We start from the raw sequence: 20,535 nt of genomic DNA on the forward strand, positions 1-20,535 counted from the left end.
AGCGGCTAAATTCTGTCCTTCCTATTATCATTTCGCCGTACCAGGCGGGTTTTGTGAGTGGCCGTAATGCTGGAGCGCATGTTATCAGACTCCTATCTGCCATAGAGTCGTCACATCATCTGCATATTGAGTCTATGGCAGTAGGATTTGATTCGGAGAAGGCCTTTGACCGTGTGTCTTGGGACTATATGTTCTCTGTACTCCAGCGATTTGGCTTTCCTAGCAGGCTCATTCAGGCTATTTCCATCTTATATATGCAGCCCCAGTCCCATATAGTGGCGAATGATCATATCTCTGAGGCATTTTGTATTAACCGAGGGGTCCGTCAAGGTTGTCCACTATCCCCGATTTTATATATCCTTTCTCTAGACCCCCTATTAAGGAAACTGGCGGAGTCTCCGCTTATCCAAGGGATTCAGTATAAAAATAATAATTTTAAAGTGGCTGCTTTCGCGGATGATATGCTAGTTTTCCTTTGTAATCCAACTCTCTCTCTAGCACATGTCTTGACTACACAGGCTGCTTTTGGTTGTTTCGCTGGGCTTAAAGTAAATGTTGACAAGTCAGAGGCCTTGGATGTTCTGGGGACGTTGAAAAGCTCTTGGCCGGGGTGCTTTCCGTTGAAATGGGTACAAACCTCGCTTAAATATTTAGGGGTGCATATTCCATCCTCCCCCAACAAATTGTATGCTCTCAATGTTTTGCCCCTTAAGCAGAAAATGCTTCAGAAGATGGAAATGTGGAGGGGATTGCCACTCTCCTTATCGGGGAAAATCTTGTTATTAAAAATGATGGAAATTTCTAAATGGTTATATTTGTTTCATATGCTACCTGTCTGGCTGGAGAAACGAGATATTTATGAAATCCATAAAGGATTGCGTAAGTACTTATGGAATGGGAAACGAGCCAGAATCCCGTTGGACGTTCTTATGCTACCGAAATTGCAAGGTGGACTAAATTGCCCAAATCTGGGACGATACAATCATGCTAGTCTACTACGGCATATTAAAGACTGGATTTACAATACTTCCTCTTATTCTCCAATGGATCATTATAAGGCGTGGCTTGCGCCTCATGCGCCCGGAGCAGTTCTTCAATTGGGGGACTCTATAATTCCGCAAACAATCACTAGAAGCGTGGTGGTTCGTCCCTTTCGACGGATGTGGCGACTCCTAAGTAAGATCCTGACTATTCCTGGCGGGGTGACGGTGACTTTACCCATCAGAGGTTGTCAACTTTTTCAACCCGGTATGACTCAACTTATTTACCATCATTGGTCCGTGAAGGGGCTGTCCTTTATGCATCAACTTCTTGCAGTGGAGGACGATCATTGTCAGATTCGCAGCTTTCAAGATCTGGCCACTTGCTTTGATTTGCCGTCTCAGGACTTCTATGGCTACTTACAGATACGTCATTTTCTGTTAAACGACTTTAGAGATAAGCTACATCTTTCCCAGAGTCAAGCTATCTATGATCTTTTATTGGGAACTGATGGGAAGCGTAAGACCTGTTCTCAGTATTATGCTGCGCTTGGAGCGTTGGCGCCACGGACACTGCTGGAGGTTACAGTGAGTAAATGGAACAAGGTTTTGCCTCACGCCATCTCTCTTAAGGACCTTCAAACTTGCTTTCAACGACTTCCTAAAATTGTGACTAATGTAATTCTTCGGGATCAGTCATTCAAATTCTTACATCAAGCCTTCTACTCGCAGCAACAGGCTTTTCACATGGGTATTGTTTCCGACAGGGCATGCACTCGCTGTCAATTACCTCACCCAGATTTTTACCATTGTTTTTGGTCTTGCGCTATTTTACAACGGTTTTGGCAGTTTTTACGAGACCTAACGCAAAAGCTGTGGGGGACTGCCCTCCCGCTGGAACCATCCTTATGGCTGCTAGGCCGGACCTCACTGGTACCACATCCAATTGAAGATCACCAGCTTTGTCTGTTTGAAAAGATTATTCTTATTGCACGCGATACCATTTTACTGCAGTGGATGAACCCTGTTCCCAAGCATATAATTCTTTGGAAGGCTAAATTTCATAAATTAATGCACATGGAGCTTGTGCTTGCTAAGAGTACTTCTACGTCTCAATACGTGAACACCACGCAGATCTGGCATGATTACATACGTACTCTGTCGGCGGAGGACATTTCCACTCTACCTGAGTAGTTTGCTGTCTTCCGACCCCGCAGCTCCACTATGCGGCAGGTCTTCGGCTGTATGGTCACATATTCTCATGATTATGCTCATGGTTACCTATGGCTATATAAACAAAAATGGCTGCTATGCTATGGTTTTTCTTGTCCCTGGTTTACATTATTGTTACTATGATTGTTCAGGACAATGGCTATGTACGTTAGATTATTCAGTGCTTTGCTGGGGTGGGAGGGAGGGGGGAGGGGTTGCATTAAATTCTGAAAACTTTTAGGCAATGGGCTATTGTACGCTCCATTTACTTCGTGTTTAATAGCTGTTCCCCCTTGTACTACCCCGGGGGCGGTTCTGAGTGTTATTTGCGTTGTTATTGTTTCTTATGCCTATTGTTTAATAAATATATTTACACAAAAAAAAAGATACCTGAAGCCGTTAAATTAACATTTGGACAAACTCTGCAAGTGACAACTCCTCATACTATTCAAGGACTACTTGAAACTCATGGACCAAAATGGATGACTAATTCACGTCTCGTCAAGTATCAAAGCCCTACTGTGTGAAACACCTGAAATTCAAATACAAGACAGCAAAAACTTGAATCCAGCTACTCTTATGCCGGTACCTGAACCAGTTGCCCATGACTGTGAAGAAGTCATGACTACAATACATTCCAGTAGGCCACACCTGAGGGATCAATCCTGACAAGGAGCTTGGACTTTATTCACTGATGGGAGCAGCCAAATCATTCATGAGATACGTTCTGCTGGATATGCTGTTGTATCCGAAGATGAAATCATTGAGGCTCAACCTCTTCCCCCAGGAACGTCTGCACAAAAAGCTGAACTAATTGCCCTTACTCGAGCTCTGCAGTTGGCAGAAGGAAAAACTGTAAATATCTATACAGACTCTAAATATGCCTTCCTTACAATTCAAGTGCATGGAGCATTATAGAGGGAAAACAATCGAACAATGCATCAGAAGTACGTGAATTACTAGACGCAGTTTGGCTACCTCGCAAGGTGGCTGTAATGCATTGCAAAGCACACACCAGGAAATCAAACCCTATTGTCAAGGAATCGAATCATCAGGCTTCAGGCAGTCCTGGAGCTCATCACCAACGACTGCTTTCGCTCTTAAACTCTGGGCAAAACAAAATATCAAGATTATGACTGCAGTGTACCAGAATAGACTGGTTTTAGATTACCTTCTGGCCCATGAAGGAGGGTTTGTGGAACATTTAACCTCTCCAATTGTTGTTTACAGGTAGATGACCAAAGCAAGGTTATCCAAGACATCACTGATCGCATGGTCAAGATGGCACACATCCCTGTCCAGCAGTGGAATAGTGCTTGGGATGGGCCAACGGATTCCGTGGTTGGTTTTCCATGATCGGTGGATTTAAGAGCTTGTTTGTTATCCTAGCCAGTTTAATTCTGTTTTGTCTTTTAGGACCCTGTATTATTCCTTTCTTGCTCAAATCGCCTTCGTCGGATGATGGAGGACATTGCTGAACGCGAAACAACCACGCAGTTCCTGTCACTGTACATGTATTCCTCTGAGCCTATAGAACCTGTTTAACCATCCTCATGTTTTATCCTGGGCCATCTTCCCATACATGACAAGTTCGGGCTACAAAGGGGGGTGGAGCCAATAGGGCCCATCCGTCTCAAACCCGTGAAGAAACCATCGGACTGTTTGGGAAATTAGGGCCCTCTGAGAACTCAAATTGCTAATTTTCCTTGTTTCTGTTTCTTTCAGCTCCATAGCTGCGTTGTGATGGTGTGATACTTTTCATAGAGAATGATAAGTATCAAAGGGGGGAATGAAGGGGTCTGAAGGCTTCAACCTGACAAAGGACAACCTGAAACTCCTGCCAAACAGGACTTCATGTACCAGAATTCCCTGCTTCATGACGGGTTACTTACAGTCTGCAATACAGCTGTAGTTAGGACATTGAGAAACTCTCTGTCAGCACATTTTCATTTTTGGCTTCGCTGTTCTTATTCTCTGATAAGCTTTCACTGCTGTAACCTAGATTAGAACAATGGATGTATTATGTGAAGGGCTGTATTGCTGCAGACTCGTGAATTCCTTTCCAGAACTGCAAGTCCCAGCAGCCTCTCCTGCAGAACATGGGAGAAGTTTCACGAAAGTTCCAGGGTGTCTAGGGAGGGGGTCAGTAGCCCCTTCAGCCGGGATATGCTTGCTCAGCAAGGCTTAGAACGCATGTTTAAAAGATAAGAAATGTAGAATGTATAAAAGCCAGCTCCTGAAGGGGAGGGGCACGCAGTTTCTGAGCCATTGTTCTCAGCTGTGTCTTGCATATGCAATAAAAGTCTTTCTTTACGGATCAGTTGTCTGGGCCTCCTTTCTGAGATTAGAGACGGTTACAGTTCTGTTTATGAACTCTGCCTACTCACTTTCTACGGTTTCTCAACAGCTCAGCCATCCTGGATCGCTGTTCCAGTACCTGAGGGACTACCGCCCGGCATGGCATATCAGCTCACTACTGCCACCTCTTGTGGTTTCAAAACCCTGTTTAATAAAAGAACTAATGCGTGTCTGTCTCCATACTCAAGTCTAGCCTGTGGTCCCTCTTGGGATATCCTCCCGGGGGAGTGGTCATCTGCCACAGGCCCAGGGATCCACCCACTACTATATCAGAATTACAGATTGCTACTCCCAGCTCTTCATAGAGCATTCCGAACAAGAATGCTAGCTCCTCCCTCTTCAAGAGCCTGCAATACAGATTCATTACAGATTGCTAACTCCTATCTGCTTTCTCCACCCATCCGGCATCAGATTCCTACCATAAGTATTGCCAGTATCACCCAGCCCACAGCCAGAAAGGAGGCCCAGTGGCGGTGGAGCTCTGCCTGCTGGAGTCCAAAGAGAGGCCAGGCAGAATCACTGCAGCCCAATAAGGGGCTCAATGGGGCCATGGCAGACTCCATCCTGCCACGGTCCAAAGAGAAGGGGAGGCCCTTACAGTATGTGGGTGTGAGAGAGAGCCTGAGTGTGTGTGTGGGAGGGAGAGAAGATGAAGTGTGGGTCAGACTTCTTGCTCTACTGCAGTATTCTAACAGAAATGAGGAAGAGGTGCAGCAGATAAATAGGAAGCAGTATACCAATGAATCTCATCCTGTGGTGCCTGTGTGTCTGTGAATGACAGAGCGTGTAAGTGCAAGAGTGAGGGAGAGAGAGTGAAGAAAGCATGTTTGAGATTTGCTGATATACCACATTTTATTAGAATTAGAGAGAGGAAGAAAGCATGTGAGTAAATGAGAGAAGGAATGTGTTTAGGTGCAAGAGCATATCTGTAAGAGAATGGGTGTGAGTGAGAAAATGAATATGTATGTATATGAGAGAGAAGAAATTTTGTGCCCCTTCCCTCCCCCCTTTCCTCCAATCATAGGTTGGCAGTAAAATGTTTTAAAAAAAATTCTTTACAACAGCATTACAAATGCAACTGAAGAAAAGACAGCATAATTCAAAAATATAAAAAATAAACTGGAATACATTAAAAGTAGAAAAAAAATTCTGACAGGAAGTCCTTAAAGACGGATCTAGTTGACATAGCAGTACAACAACAGTAAAATATAGACAATCAATATTTTTCCAATAAGCCCAAGTCCTTTTTTTTAAAGTGTAGATCGCTGGAAAGATCTGTGCTTTTTTTTTTCTTTACAGAGCCGGGAAATAGACTGAATGAATCGTAGGTAGAAGAGGGAAACAGTCATTGCTCCCAAAGAGTAGCAAAAAAGCTACCAGCAGCCCTGCTCCATCACTCTTTATCCTCTCTCCGCCTACCAAATCACCCCATCCGTCTGCTTCCCACTCTTCTTTGCCCCTCGCCAGTCTTTCCTTCCTGCCTCCACCCGTAACAGTGCACCAGCATTGCCACACTCGACCTTCTGTATGTGCACTCTTGTTGTGGTATTCAACATCCTCTCTTCCCTGAACCCCCTTTTTACCCCTCTTCTTGTCCTCCACCTCTTCTACAGTGCTACTTTATTTCCCCTTTTCCCAGGAAGCTAATCCTCAAGCAAGCAAAAAAAAAAAAGCGCATCAGCTGGGTTAGGAGTTCTCAGCAAGGTAAAGCGGGGAAGTGAGGCTTCAGAGAGTGAAAGGAGAAAGCTTGCCAAGTTTTGTTAGAGATTGGGTCTGAACTACTATGGCAAATCCTATGTAAACTACAAAGGCGGCGCGAAGAACTTTATCTCCGGGCTGCTGTTTTCTACTTCCCGGCTCTTCCGGTCTACTCTGATTGGCTGATGCTGTCGATGAGTCATCACCCTGCGCCTCAGACAGAGGGTTGCTACCAGCAGTCAGCTGCCCAACCAAAAACTAACCCAATCCGCACAAAAATATTTTCCCTGCACTATTGAGGGGATGGCAAGTAGCTCAATCTGACAATTCTGCCTGGCGCCAGTTTCCCCTCCGTCCGTCACGAATTGCGACACGCAGTGCGCGTCACTTCCGGTCCGTGAGCCTCTGCAGTTCAAGATGGCGACGCACGGACTGGCGAGTGAGCGGTTGCGAACCCTGGAGGAGATCGAGAAGGAGATCGCGGCAGTGCTGCAAAGCGCCGGTAACGGACCTCATGGTCTCTCCTTCCTCAGTCCCGGAAGTGCGACCTCTTAACCATCCCTGCCTTCCAGCCCCTGAGTTCCTCCCGAGGCCTCCTCTGTCTATAACCGCTGCCCGCCCCCCCGACCTCTTAAGTTTCTTCCTGCCTATGATCCCTGTCCTCTGCATTCACGCCAGTGACCTCCTACTCCTAGTCTATTACCTGCGACTTCTGCCCTTTTCTCCGTGCTTCGGACCCTTCTCTGCTAAACATGTGTTTTTGTGGGCAGGGAATGTGACGCTCGAGCTCTCGAAGGAGAAACCCAACGAGCGTTTGCTGGATCGTCAGGCAGCACAGTTTGCGGCTTCTGTGCAAAAGGTGGAATCGGAGCTGTCCAGCCAGATTCGCTACCTGACTCAGGTGAGAGGTAGCACTTTCTGCAGTTGAGCCCTGCGGTGAGGTTGCCAGCTCATTCCAGGTCCACTGTTTTCTCTCATTGCATGGAAGTGCAGTTGTGAACGTCCTATTGATTTTCCTTAAATCAGTAATACCTAAACCTGTGCTGGGGGCTCCCCGACCAGTTGAATAGTCAGGATATCTGCGATGAATATGCCTGAGAGAAATTGCAATACTCTGCCACCATTGCATACAGATTTCTTATTCATATTCATTGCAGATATCCTGACTGGTCGGGGGCCCCCAGCACAGGTTTGGGAATCACTGATTTAAATATTCAGAACTACAAATCAGTGTATACAACAGGGCAAAACTAGGACTGGATCAGCCTCTTTGCTTGACCTGGGGTAAGCTGAAAATCCTACCGTGCGGGACTCTGGAAGGCATAAAGATGTGATGTTATAATGAAAAGGCTGGCAAGTTCTATAGAAACCTTTATATTCTTCTGTGTACATGTATGGCGACATTACAGCTGGTCTGTATACTTCTCCCAGCTGCTTGGCTGCGGATATTCAAAGTAGTCGTAACTTATTGGGGCTTTGGCTTTTGTCTCCCTACACTCCTTTGAGAAGGCTGAGATACATACCGTATTTCCCCTAAAATAAGACTGGGTCTTATATTAATTTTTGTTCCAAAAGACGCATTAGGGCTTATTTTCAGGGGATGTTTTATTTTTTTCATGAACAACAATCTACATTTATTCATATACAAAAATCTCCCTTTTTCCAGATCCTGCGGGCCAGTGGGAAGCATCCTTTCTTCTTGCCCCCACTGCCCAATGGGAAGACTTCTTCATTCTGCTTATCAGAAGCCTTCTACCTGCCAGTGGGAGTAGGAAGAAGGAGGAAGCCTTTGATTGGCCAGTGAGGCAGGCATCACATAGCCCAGGGGTGGAATGGGAGGAATGGCAGTGTCGAATCCCGACGAAGCAAGGCCGCCACAGAGCCCATCCCCGTGGCAGCAAAAAAGAAGGCCCACCAGAGTAAAGCCATGGTGGAACTGGAGCCCATCCCTGCAGTGAAGGAAGAAGAGGTTTGGCGGTGAGAGCTGGTGTGTGTGGGTGTGAATGGTTGCCTGGGTGAGATCTTGTGTGTGTGTGGGAGTTTACCTCGTCTAAAGGTGCCCATTTGGGTATTTACAAATACTTACTTGTAATTTATATTATCATTTATTTAAGTATTAATGTCAATATTTATTTATATTTACTTAAATATTAATATTATTATTTTACAATTCAATACGTCCGTCATGTGTTGCAACAGACATACTAAATGATTCCGTCTGGCTAACTATCCTAACTGGGGCTTATTTTTGGGGTAGGGCTTATATTACAAGCATCCTGAAAAATCATGCTAGGTTAGGTCTTATTTTCGGGGGAAATACGGTACTCCTAATCCTGAAACTGATTATGACCCTATTCTGCGTTGGGAAGCCTGTAAGGATAATAGGCTTTGCCAGTTTCCGTTGCAACGAACAGAAAAAACAAATTGAAGGCCTTCTTGTTAAAATTCAGGCCCGGTAATGCCTATACAAGCAAAATTGCTCACCCCGAACACTAAGAATTTTAGAGGCTACTGGGAAAGAGCTTCAATCTTTGGAAACTGGTAAAACTGCTAAAGCTCTTAAATTTACAAGGTGAACATTTTATGATCACAATGAAAACATACATAAAAATGAAAATACAGTTAGTCACATAACATCTTAACATCTCTTGGACTGATAGTCAGTACTCCTAACTGTCTCAAAATGCACCCAGAATGCCATCCATCCTTACTGGAAAACTCGGATTCTTCTTTCTCAATTTGTGCACACATCCAAAATACTGGTAAAACATGCATTTTTCTCTATATCGTTCCAGAATCTGCTCTTCTTTTGTCAACATAGTACCAAAACTCTTATCTACTCTCACATCACCTCCCACAGACTACTGTAATCTGCTTCTCAGTGGTCTCCCACTGAACTATCTCTGAATAGATTGCACTGGAAAATCTTCATCTCTATGACATAAATAAAATAAAAATATCTTACATAAGAAAATAAGGCTTGCCGTACTGGGTCAGACCAAAGGTCCATTAAGCTCAGTATCCTGTTTCCAGCAGTGGCCAATCCAGCTCCCAAGTACTTGGCAGGATCCTAAGGGGTAGAGAGATTCCAAGCTGCTTATCCCAAGAATAAGCAGTGGATTTCCGCAACTCCAGCTTAATAATGGTTAATGGCTTTTTCTCCATGAATTTGTCTAAACCTTTTTTAAATGCAGCTACATTAATAGCTTTCACCACTTCCTCTAGCAGTGAAGTCCAGAGTTTAATTCTGCATTGAGTAAAAAAATATTTTTGTTGCGGTCCCGGGCCGTGCCCTGGTCTCTCCACCTACTTCGGGGACGGTTCGGGCCGCTGTGGCGTCTTTTCGGCCTCTACAAGCCTACCTGGCTCCTGCCCGCGATGCTCCCTCCTCGAGGGAGATGCCACCGATACTCTGTGGCTGGCCTCGGCGCACGCGCACAGGGGCTCTACATTTAAAGGGGCCAGGAGAATGAAGCACTGCCCTGAGGTAACGTGAGATGCTCCCAGGGTATTTAACACTGTAACTGGCTCCACTCCTGGCGTTGCAACGAGGTTCACTCTTCCCAGAGTTAGTAGTTGGCTTCTGACTTCGGCTCACCCCAGGTATCCGGATCCGCTTCTTCAGGAGGTCCCGTCTAAGTCCAAGCGGCTCAGGTCCTCACGGGCTCCTCCCGGGGGGACTGTGGGCTTCCAGTGGTGAAACTCCTGTAGGCCTCCTGGCCTCGGTTCCTCCTCCCCCACGATTCCGGGACTCCTCTTCAGCTTCTTGCCCCAAGTCCAAGCGGCTCAGGTCCTCACGGGCTCCTCCTGGGGTGAAGATTCTTCTGGTCTCCTATGTGGTGCCGCCTCCAGGCTCTGACCTCCACGGTGCTCCTTCCCACAGTTGGCCAACATCTGTCACAGGCGGCTCAAGGGTCCACGAATCCTAACAATTTTCTCTTATTAGTTTTAAATGTATTACTCAGTAACTTCATTGTGTGTCCCCTGTTCTTTGTACTTTTTGAAAGAGTAAACTGATTAACGTTTACTTCTTCCACTCCACTCATTATTGTTTAGACCTCTATCATATCTCTCCAAGCTGAAGAGTCCCATAGGGGAGCTGTTCCATCCCCTTTATCATCTTGGTCACCCTTCTCTGTACCTCTTCTAATTCTGCGATATCTTTCTTGAGATGTGCTGACGCCAAGATCCTTTTCCTGCGTGGTGACTCCTAATGTGGAACCTTGCATTTTGTAGCTATAATTTAGGTTACTCTTCTCTAAATGCATCACTTTGCACTTGTCCACATTAAATTTCATTTGCCATTTTCATTCCCAGTCTTGCAGTTTTGCAATGTCCTCTTGCAATTTCTTACAATCCTCTTGTGATTTAACAACTTTGAATAATTTTGTGTAATCAGCAAATTTGATCACCTCACTTGTTCCCATTTCCTGGTCATTTGTAAATATATTAAAAAGCATCCGTCCCATAATAGGTTCCTGAGACACTCCAAAATTCACCTTTCTTCACTGGGAAAATTTACCATTTATTCTTACTCTGTTTTCTCTTTTTAACTATTTGGTAATGCACAGTAGGACACTGCCCCCTATCCTATGACTTTTTACTTTCCTAAAATGTCGCTCATGGAGGACTTTGTCAAATGCTTTCTGGAAATCCAGATACACTGTATCACCTGGCTCACCTTTACCCACCTTTATTTATTTATTTGCAGTTTTTATATACCGACATTTGTTTAGTAACCTCACATCGGTTCACAGTCAACAGAAACATTGTAGCTGTGCTAAATAAAACGAACATTTGCAACAGTGCTTTACAATTAACTTGATAACCGGGGGGGAGGAACAAAGAAAGGGAAAAATAAAATAGTGGTACAAAGCAAATTGTTATATTACTGAACTTATAAATCTATAAATAAATCGGATGAATTTTTAATACAAAATTGGGAAAGAGAAAAGATAGGTAGGGGAGGAAGAGTTAGGGTAGAAATCTTATATCCAAAGATAGGAATAGATACCAAAACAAAGTTAGGTGTGGTGAGAAAGAACCAGGGTTGTACTCTTCAGTAAATTAGTGTGCAAAGCTGTAGGGATAAGGGAGAGAGGAGAGCGTATAGATTAAGTATAAGCCTGGAGGAAAAGCCATGTTTTCAGTTTTTGTTTAAATTTTATTGGGCATGTTTCTTGCCGTAACTCCGGTGTCAAATTATTCCAACAGCTCGGCCCAGCTATGGTTATCGCATGCTTCCTAGTTGACTCGAGGGTGGTGGTTTTATGTGTGGGGGTGTGTAGGGTGGCAGCTTGTTGTGTTCTAGGGGTTCTGGAGTGTTTGTGGAAGTAAAGATCATTATTGAACCATGTCATGTTTTCATTGTGTAGGGTCTTGTGTATTAGAGATAAGGTTTTGAACATGATTCTCTGCGCAATGGGGAGCCAGTGCAGATCTCTGAGTATGGGAGTAATATGTCCCGATTTTCTGGTGTTGGTGAGTATGCGTGCTGCTGCATTCTGAAGCATTTGTAATGGTAGAATGGTAGTTTTGGGGAGGCCTAGGAGAAGGGCATTACAATAGTCGACTTTTGAAAAAATGAGGGATTGCAGTACAGTACGGAAGTCATGTTGGTAGAGTAATGGTCTTAGTTTATTTTAGGGTGTGTAGTTTGAAGGACCCATGTTTAATGGTGGTGTTGATATGTTTTTTAAAATTAAGGTGGTTGTCTAATGTGACTCCAAGGTTTTTAACATTGTTAGTGATGTCAAGAGGTGTGAGTGGCAGCAATAGTGTTTTTGGGATTCTGTGGGGAAATGACCATAAGTTCTGTTTTATCAGGGTTAATGACCAGATTGATGCTAGTAAGGAGGTTACTAATGGCGGTGAGGGCAGCATCCCATGTTTTAAGGGCATCATTAAGGGAGTCAGTGATGGGGATAACAATTTGTACGTCATCCGCATAGATGAAGTACATGAGGCCAAGTTCTGTAAGTAGGTGACAAAGTGGGAGGATATAAATATTAAAAAGAGTGGAGGAGAGGGCAGATCCTTGTGGCACTCCATGGTTTATATTGTATGGTTGCGATTCATGGTTTTCAAAATTGACGTTATATTGCCGTCCTTGCAGGAAAGCTTCAAACCATTGCAGTGGGGTGTTAGCTATGTTGTGGTTAATAGTATCAAAGGCTGCGGAAATGTCAAGCATGGCTAGTAGGAAGGATTGTCCCTTGTCGAACCCAGTAAGTATGGCGTTGATTAGAGAGTTGAGCAGAGTTTCAGAGCTCATAAATTTACGAAAACCAAATTGCGATGGTGAAAGAATTTCACATTTTTCTAGGTGTTCAGTAAGCTGCATGTTTACAATTTTTTCAAGGATTTTTGCTATGAAAGGAAGGTTGGAAATGGGTCTGTAATTGGTTAGGTCAGAGGAATCGGCTTTGATGATAGCTTGTTTAAGCATATTAGGGATTTCTCCAGAAGCTAATGAGCAATTGATAATTTTAGCAATTGGGGGTGCTCTGATTTCTGGGATAGAGAGAAGATGTTTGCTGGGTATAGTGTCACTTGGATGTGTGGCAGGTTTCATTTTTTTTTAATGGTATTTTGAATCTCTAGGGACGTGGTGGGTTCAAAGGCATTAAATATAGCAAAGGAATCTTGTGAGATGGTTCCGGTCAGGGGATTATTGCCAGGGAACTGTGTCATGATTTTAACTATTTTCTCGTGAAAGTATTTGGCTAAGTTCTCACTTTTGCTTTGGGCGTCTTTATTACAGGTGGGACTCATTTGTGTTACATACGTGAAGAGAGCGTTTGCATTAAATTGCAGGTCATGTATTTTTTTTGCGTTGAGGGTTTGCTCACGATAGATACGTAGGGTTGCTCTGTAAGTATTTCTTCTTGTGAGAATGTTGTTACCACCATATAATCTCTCTTTTCAAGTCAGTACATTGGCTCTGCATCCACTTTCACATCCAGCTCAAGCTTCTCTTCACTTACAAATGTATTGACTCTGCAGCTCCTCATTACCTTTCCTCTTATATCCCTCCACACCCTTTCTGGTGAACTCTGTTCATCAGGTAAGTCGTTCGTATCACTAATTCCTGACTCTGTGTCTTGTGCCTGGAACTGCATCCGTGAGGTAGTACATCATGCTCCTCCTCTGGCCACAGGCTGTAAAAATGTTTAGAAGCCAGGGATTTTTTTGTTTTTGTTCTTTGTTTGTTAATTCCTTCATCATATTTGTATGTATTTTAGTTTTCTTTAATTTTCTTTTATTTGTACTTTTTTCTCAACAATTCCTCCCATCTCCTTCCTTTTTCCTTTAAGAACATAAGAACATGCCATACTGGGTCAGACCAAGGGTCCATCAAGCCCAGCCTCCTGTTTCCAACAGTGGCCAATCCAGGCCATAAGATCCTGGCAAGTACCCAAACACTAAGTCTATTCCATGTAACCATTGCTAATGGCAGTGGCTATTCTCTAAGTGAACTTAATAGCAGGTAATGGACTTCTCCTCCAAGAATGTATCCAATCCTTTTTTAAACACAGCTACACTAACTGCACTAACCATATCCTCTGGCAACAAATTCCAGAGTTTAATTGTGCGTTGAGTAAAAAAGAACTTTCTCTGATTAGTTTTAAATGTGCCCCATACTAACTTCATGGAGTGCCCCCTAGTCTTTCTACTATCCGAAAGAGTAAATAACAGATTCACATCTACCCGTTCTAGACCTCTCATGATTTTAAACACCTCTATCATATCCCCCCTCAGCCGTCTCTTCTCCAAGCTGAAAAGTCCTAACCTCTTTAGTCTTTCCTCATAGGGGAGCTGTTCCATCCCCTTTATCATTTTGGTTGCCCTTCTCTGTACCTTCTCCATCGCAATTATATCTTTTTTGAGATGCGGTGACCAGAATTGTACACAGTATTCAAGGTGCGGTCTCACCATGGAGCGTTACAGAGGCATTATGACATTTTCCGTTTTATTCACCATTCCCTTTCTAATAATTCCTAACATTCTGTTTGCTTTTTTGACTGCCGCAGCACATTGAACCGACGATTCCAATGTGTTATCCACTATGATGCCTAGATCTCTTTCTTGGGTTGTAACACCTAATGTGGAACCCAACATTGTGTAATTATAGCATGGGTTATTTTTCCCTATATGCATCACCTTGCACTTATCCACATTAAATTTCATCTGCCATTTTGATGCCCAATTTTCCAGTCTCACAAGGTTTTCCTGCAATTTATCACAATCTGCTTGTGATTTAATTACTCTGAACAATTTTGTGTCATCTGCAAATTTGATTATCTCACTCATCGTATTTCTTTCCAGATCATTTATAAATATATTAAAAAGTAAGGGTCCCAATACAGATCCCTGAGGCACTCCACTGTCCACTCCCTTCCACTGAGAAAATTGCCCATTTAATCCTACTCTCTGTTTCCTGTCTTTCAGCCAGTTTGCAATCCACGAAAGGACATCGCCACCTATCCCATGACTTTTTACTTTTCCTAGAAGCCTCTCATGAGGAACTTTGTCAAACGCCTTCTGAAAATCCAAGTATACTACATCTACCGGTTCACCTTTATCCACATGTTTATTAACTCCTTCAAAAAAGTGAAGCAGATTTGTGAGGCAAGACTTGCCTTTGGTAAAGCCATGCTGACTTTGTTCCATTAAACCATGTCTTTCTATATGTTCTGTGAGTTTGATGTTTAGAACACTTTCCACTATTTTTCCTGGCACTGAAGTCAGGCTAACCGGTCTGTAGTTTCCCGGATCGCCCCTGGAGCCCTTTTTTAAATATTGGGGTTACATTTGCTATCCTCCAGTCTTCAGGTACAATGGATGATTTTAATGATAGGTTACAAATTTTTACTAATAGGTCTGAAATTTCATTTTTTAGTTCCTTCAGAACTCTGGGGTGTATACCATCCGGTCCAGGTGATTTATTACTCTTCAGTTTATCAATCAGGCCTACCACATCTTCTAGGTTCACCGTGATTTGATTCAGTCCATCTGAATCATTACCCATGAAAACCTTCTCCATTACGGGTACCTCCCCAACATCCTCTTCAGTAAACACCGAAGCAAAGAAATCATGTAATCTTTCCGCAATGGCCTTATCTTCTCTAAGTGCCCCTTTAACCCCTCGATCATCTAACGGTCCAACTGTCTCCCTCACAGGCTTTCTGCTTCGGATATATTTTAAAAACTTTTACTGTGAGTTTTTGCCTCTACGGCCAACTTCTTTTCAAATTCTCTCTTAGCCTGTCTTATCAATGTCTTACATTTAACTTGCCAATGTTTATGCTTTATCCTATTTTCTTCTGTTGGATCTTTCTTCCAATTTTAGAATGAAGATCTTTTGGCTAAAATAGCTTCCTTCACCTCCCCTTTTAACCATGCCGGTAATCGTTTTGCCTTCTTTCCACCTTTCTTAATGTGTGGAATATATCTGGACTGTGCTTCTAGAATGGTATTTTTTAACAATGACCACGCCTCTTGGACATTTTTTACTTTTGTAGCTGCTCCTTTCAGTTTTTTTTCTAACAATTTTTCTCATTTTATCAAAGTTTCCCTTTTGAAAGTTTAGCACGAGAGCCTTGGATTTGCACACTGTTCCTCTTCCAGTCATTAAATCAAATTTGATCATATTATGATCACTATTGCCAAGCGGCCCCACCACCGTTACCTCTCTCACCAAGTCCTGTGCTCCACTGAGAATTAGATCTAAAATTGCTCCCTCTCTCGTTGGTTCCTGAACCAATTGCTCCATAAAGCCATCATTTATTCCATCCAGGAACGTTATCTCTCTAGCGTGACCCGATGATACATTTACCCAGTCAATATTGGGGTAATTGAAGTCTCCCATTATTACCGCACTACCAATTTGGTTAGCTTCCCTGATTTCTCTTAGCATTTCACTGTCCGTCTCACCATCTTGACCAGGTGGACGGTAGTATACCCCTATCACTATCGTCTTCCCCGACACACAAGGGATTTCTACCCATAAAGATTCAATTTTGTATTTAGTCTCATGCAGGATGTTTATCCTGTTGGACTCTATGCCATCCCGGACATAAAGCGCCACACCTCCTCCCGGGTGCTCCTCTCTGTCATTGCGATATAATTTGTATCCCGGTATAGCACTGTCCCATTGGTTATCCTCTTTCCACCATGTCTCTGAGATGCCAATTAAGTCTATGTCATCATTCACTGCTATACATTCTAATTCTCCCATCTTACTTCTTAGACTTCTGGCATTAGCATACAAACATTTCAAAGTTTATTTTTTGTTTGTATTTTTGTTCTGCTTTTTAATTGATAGGGATAAGTTAGAATTTTTTAGCTCAGGTGAGTTTTTAGTTACAGGCACTTGGACTACTTTTCTTATTATTGGAACCTCACTGTCGGGATGCCCTAATTCTAATGCATCATTAGTATCCTTTGAAGATACCTCTCTCCGAACCATGCACTGCTGAGCGACTGTCGGCTTTCCCCTTTGTTCTAGTTTAAAAGCTGCTCTATCTCCTTTTTAAAGGTTAGCACCAGCAGTCTGGTTCCACCCTGGTTAAGGTGGAGCCCATCCCTTTGGAAGAGACTCCCCCTTCTCCAAAAGGTTCCCCAGTTCCTAACAAAACTGAATCCCTCTTCCTTGCACCATAGTCTCATCCACACATTGAGACTCCGGAGCTCTGCCTGCCTCTGGTGACCTGCGCGTGGAACAGGGAGCATTTCAGAGAATGCTACCCTGGAGGTTCTGGATTTAAGCTTTCTACCTAAGATCCTAAATTTGGCTTCCAGAACCTCCCTCCCACATTTTCCTATGTCGTTGGTGCCCACATGTACCACGACAGCCGGCTCCTCCCCATGCTTTTCAAGCATTCCCGCTACCCCTTCACTTTCAACACTCATTTATCCATTTTCTCTCCCTATCTTCAAGCACTTATGCTCACCCTACCTCCCCAAATCAACCCTTGGAGCTAGCAATAGATACCTCCTGGCATCTCTTCCATTGGGTATCTGGCTCCAAATTGGAGATAACCTGGCATATGGGATTTTTTCAGACCTTCCTAAAAACCCGGGTTCTCCCTAATTATAACCTTGTTGATTGTGTTTGCTCGTAATATACAATACTGAGTAGTCTTTTGTCTTAAATGTTGAGAGTATTTATTTGTGTGATTTTAGTTATTGTATCTTTTTATTTACATTTTTGGTTTGGTTTATTTTATTAACTCATAAGTTTTTAATATTGTAAATCACTTGGGGTGATTTCTTAAAGCAGTAAGGCAATACACAAACATTAAATAAACAATACCTCATTTTTGTTTCTTTATCTTGACTAGATTATAAGCTCCACAGATCAGAGACTTTCTTATGCAGATCTGTATAGCACTGCACATGCCCAGTAATCTTGCATATTGATAAGTAAAAACCTAACTGCATGTGTGCTTTGATTACATGTGTGTATCTGAGTGCTGTTGTGCATGGAAATACTTCCACTACAATGTGGTTATGGTTGTATTTCATACAGGTGGCCACAGGACAACCACACGAAGGCTCGAGTTACTCTGCCCGGAAGGATTGTCAGATGGCTTTGAACTGTGCAGATTATGCACGAGTTAAATTGGGAGAACTTTCCAAAACATGTGAGCAGATGTTGGAGCAACTGTAACTTGGGTGCACACTGATATAACAGGAAGAGCCTATATTACTGTGTAAAATTTACCTGGTTAAGAGGCAGTGTTTTCAGAAGTAGAACCAGGTATCTTAGAATACAGTATAAAAGACTATGTATATGAGTCTTGAGACCACTACAGAAAAAACACCTACAGTGTGGGCCTATAAACCACTCTTAGCTTAAGGACTGTTTCATCCTAAAGAGGTCCTTGTACATGGTAAATGTGAACACTATAAACTCTGTGCCGTAATATAAGCATTGACATCATGGCTTTTTTTGTCTTTTGAAGCTTTTTTTTTTTTTAAATAACTTTTTCTGCTATTAAAATCGTACTTATTGATTGCAAGTTTTCTGATGATTAATTCCGACACACACAGACCTGCTGATGATAAATTCCAATACCTGATGTGGTGCCACATTTCAAGTACTTCTGGTTGAGAGGTGGTCGTCTCTGATGACTTCAAGATAACCAGTAGATCTGACAAAGCAGTTGTGACAGCAGAGAGAGGCATAGCCTCTCTCTACAGGGCTCTGGTGAGACTCCACCTTGAACTGTCGGCCACAGCTAAAAAAGAAAGAGGCATTACAAAGAAGGGCCACCAAAATGATAGAAGACCCACACTATAAACCATCCACAAAGAATGAAGGAGCGAAAGATGTACATTCAGATATCCAGCAGGCTTCAATGGGATCCCAGAAGGAAGCATTTTCCACAGAATAGAAAGGGGTTTCAAAAAAAGGGGTGTAAAAAAATGTTGGGGTGTCAAAAATGTTGGGGTGTCAAAATATTTTTGGGTGTCAAATTCAGGGTGTCAAAATAGGGGGTGTCAAAAAATGGGGGTGTCAAATATATTAGGGTGTCAAAATGGGGTGTCAAAAGATTTTGGGGTGTCTCAAAAAAGGTGTAAAAAATGGGGTTTCAAAAAGGTCAAAAAATGTTGGGGTGTCAAAGAATTGGGGTGTCAAAAAAATATTAGGGTGTCCAAAAATGGGGTGTCCAAAAATTTTGGGGTATCAAAAAATGGGGTGTCAAACAATTTTGGGGTATCAAAAATTTGGGGTGTCAAAAAATTTTGAGGTGTCAAAAAATTAGGATGTCAAAAATTTTGACGTCAAAAAAGGGGTGTCAAAATTGGGGGGTCAAAAATGGGGGGTCAAAAAATTATGGGGTTTCAAAAATTGGGGTGTCAAAAAAGGGGTGTCAAAAATGGGGTGAAAAAAATTTGGGTGTGTCAAAAAATGGGGATGTTAAAAAATTTGGGGAGTAAAAAAATTTTGGGGTCTCAAAAATTTGGGATGTCAAAAATATGTGGGGTTTCCAAAAATATTTGGGTGTCAAAAAAATGGGAGTCAAAAAATTTTGGGATGTCAAAAAAAAGGGGTGTCAAAAATGGGGTGTAAAAAAATTTTGGGCTTTTAAAAAATGGGATGTCAAAAAATTTGGGGAGTAAAAAAATGTTGGGGTGTCAAAAATGGGGTGAAAAAAATTTGGGAGTGTCAAAAAGTTTTGGGGTGTCAAAGGGGTGTCAAAATGGGGTGTCAAAAAATTGGGGTGTCAAACAATGGGGTGTCAAAATTGGGATGTCAAAAAAAGGGGTGTCAAAAATGGGGTGTAAAAAAATTTTGGGCTTTTAAAAAATGGGATGTCAAAAAATTTGGTGTTACAAAATTTTGGAGTGTCAAAAAATTAGGGTGTCAAATTATGGGATGTCAAAAAAGGGGTGTAAAAAATTTGGAGTGTCAAAAGAAGGTCTAAAAAATGGGGTGTCAAAAAATTTTGGGATGTCAAAAAAAAGGGGTGTCAAATTTGGGATGTAAAAAAATTTTGGGTTGTCAAAAAAATGTGGCGTCAAAAAAGGGGTGTCAAAAAATTGGGGTCTCAAACAATTTTTGGATGTCAAAAAAAGGGGTGCCAAAAAAGGGGTGTAAAAAATGGGGTGTAAAAAAATGTTGGGGTATGAAAAAATAGGGTGTCAAACAATTTTGGGGTATCAAAAATTTGGGTTTTCAAAACATTTTGGGATCTCAAAAAAAGGGTGTCAAAAATGGGATGTAAAAAATTTTGGGGGTGTGAAAAAAATGTGGTGTCAAAAAAGGGGTGTCAAAAAATTGGGGTTTCAAAAATTTTGGGATGTCAAAAAAGGGGTGTCAAAAAAGGAGTGTAAAAAATGGGGTGTAAAAAAATGTTGGGGTATCAAAAAATGGGGTGTAAAACAATTTTGGGGTACCAAAAATTAGGGGTGTCAAAACATTTTGGGATGTCAAAAACAGGGGTGTCAAAAAATTTTGGGGTGTCATAAAAAGGGGTGTCCAAAATGGGATGTAAAAAAATCTGGGGTTTTAAAAAATGGGGTGTAAAAAAATGTTGGGTTAAAAAAATTTGGGGTGCAAAACATTTTGGGGTGCCAAAAAATTTTGGGGTGTCAAAAAAAGGATGTCAAAAAGGGGTGTAAAAAATAGGGAGTAAAATAATTTTGGGGTTTAAAAAAAAGGTGTCAAAAAATTTGGGGTTTCAAAAATTGGGGTGTCAAAAAATTGGGGATGTCAAAAAAAGGGGTGTAAAAAAAGGGTTGTAAAAATGGGGAGTAAAAAATTGGGTGTAAAAAA

General features: G+C 42.4%; 1 protein-coding gene across 2 annotated transcripts; it reads left to right on the plus strand.

Annotated features, from left to right (window-relative positions):
• The first annotated feature begins 6,592 nt into the window (after positions 1 to 6,592).
• Positions 6,593 to 18,268, plus strand: LOC115076163 (mediator of RNA polymerase II transcription subunit 11-like). 2 transcript variants are annotated; one of them, XR_003852696.1, is made up of 4 exons: positions 6,593 to 6,750; positions 7,019 to 7,149; positions 7,915 to 8,225; positions 17,782 to 17,919. XR_003852696.1 is itself a non-coding variant. In XM_029577299.1 (3 exons), exons 1-3 carry the CDS (start codon positions 6,666 to 6,668, stop codon positions 17,920 to 17,922), a joined length of 357 nt encoding a protein of 118 aa, XP_029433159.1. In that variant the 5' UTR covers positions 6,593 to 6,665; the 3' UTR covers positions 17,923 to 18,268. The 2 variants fall into 2 exon arrangements, 1 of the variants encoding a protein (XP_029433159.1); XM_029577299.1 differs by lacking the exon at positions 7,915 to 8,225 and having other exon boundaries at positions 17,782 to 18,268.
• Positions 18,269 to 20,535: the final 2,267 nt, after the last annotated feature.

This window comes from Rhinatrema bivittatum, chromosome 14 (genome assembly GCF_901001135.1).
Source record: "Rhinatrema bivittatum chromosome 14, aRhiBiv1.1, whole genome shotgun sequence".
Classification (NCBI taxonomy): domain Eukaryota; kingdom Metazoa; phylum Chordata; class Amphibia; order Gymnophiona; family Rhinatrematidae; genus Rhinatrema; species Rhinatrema bivittatum.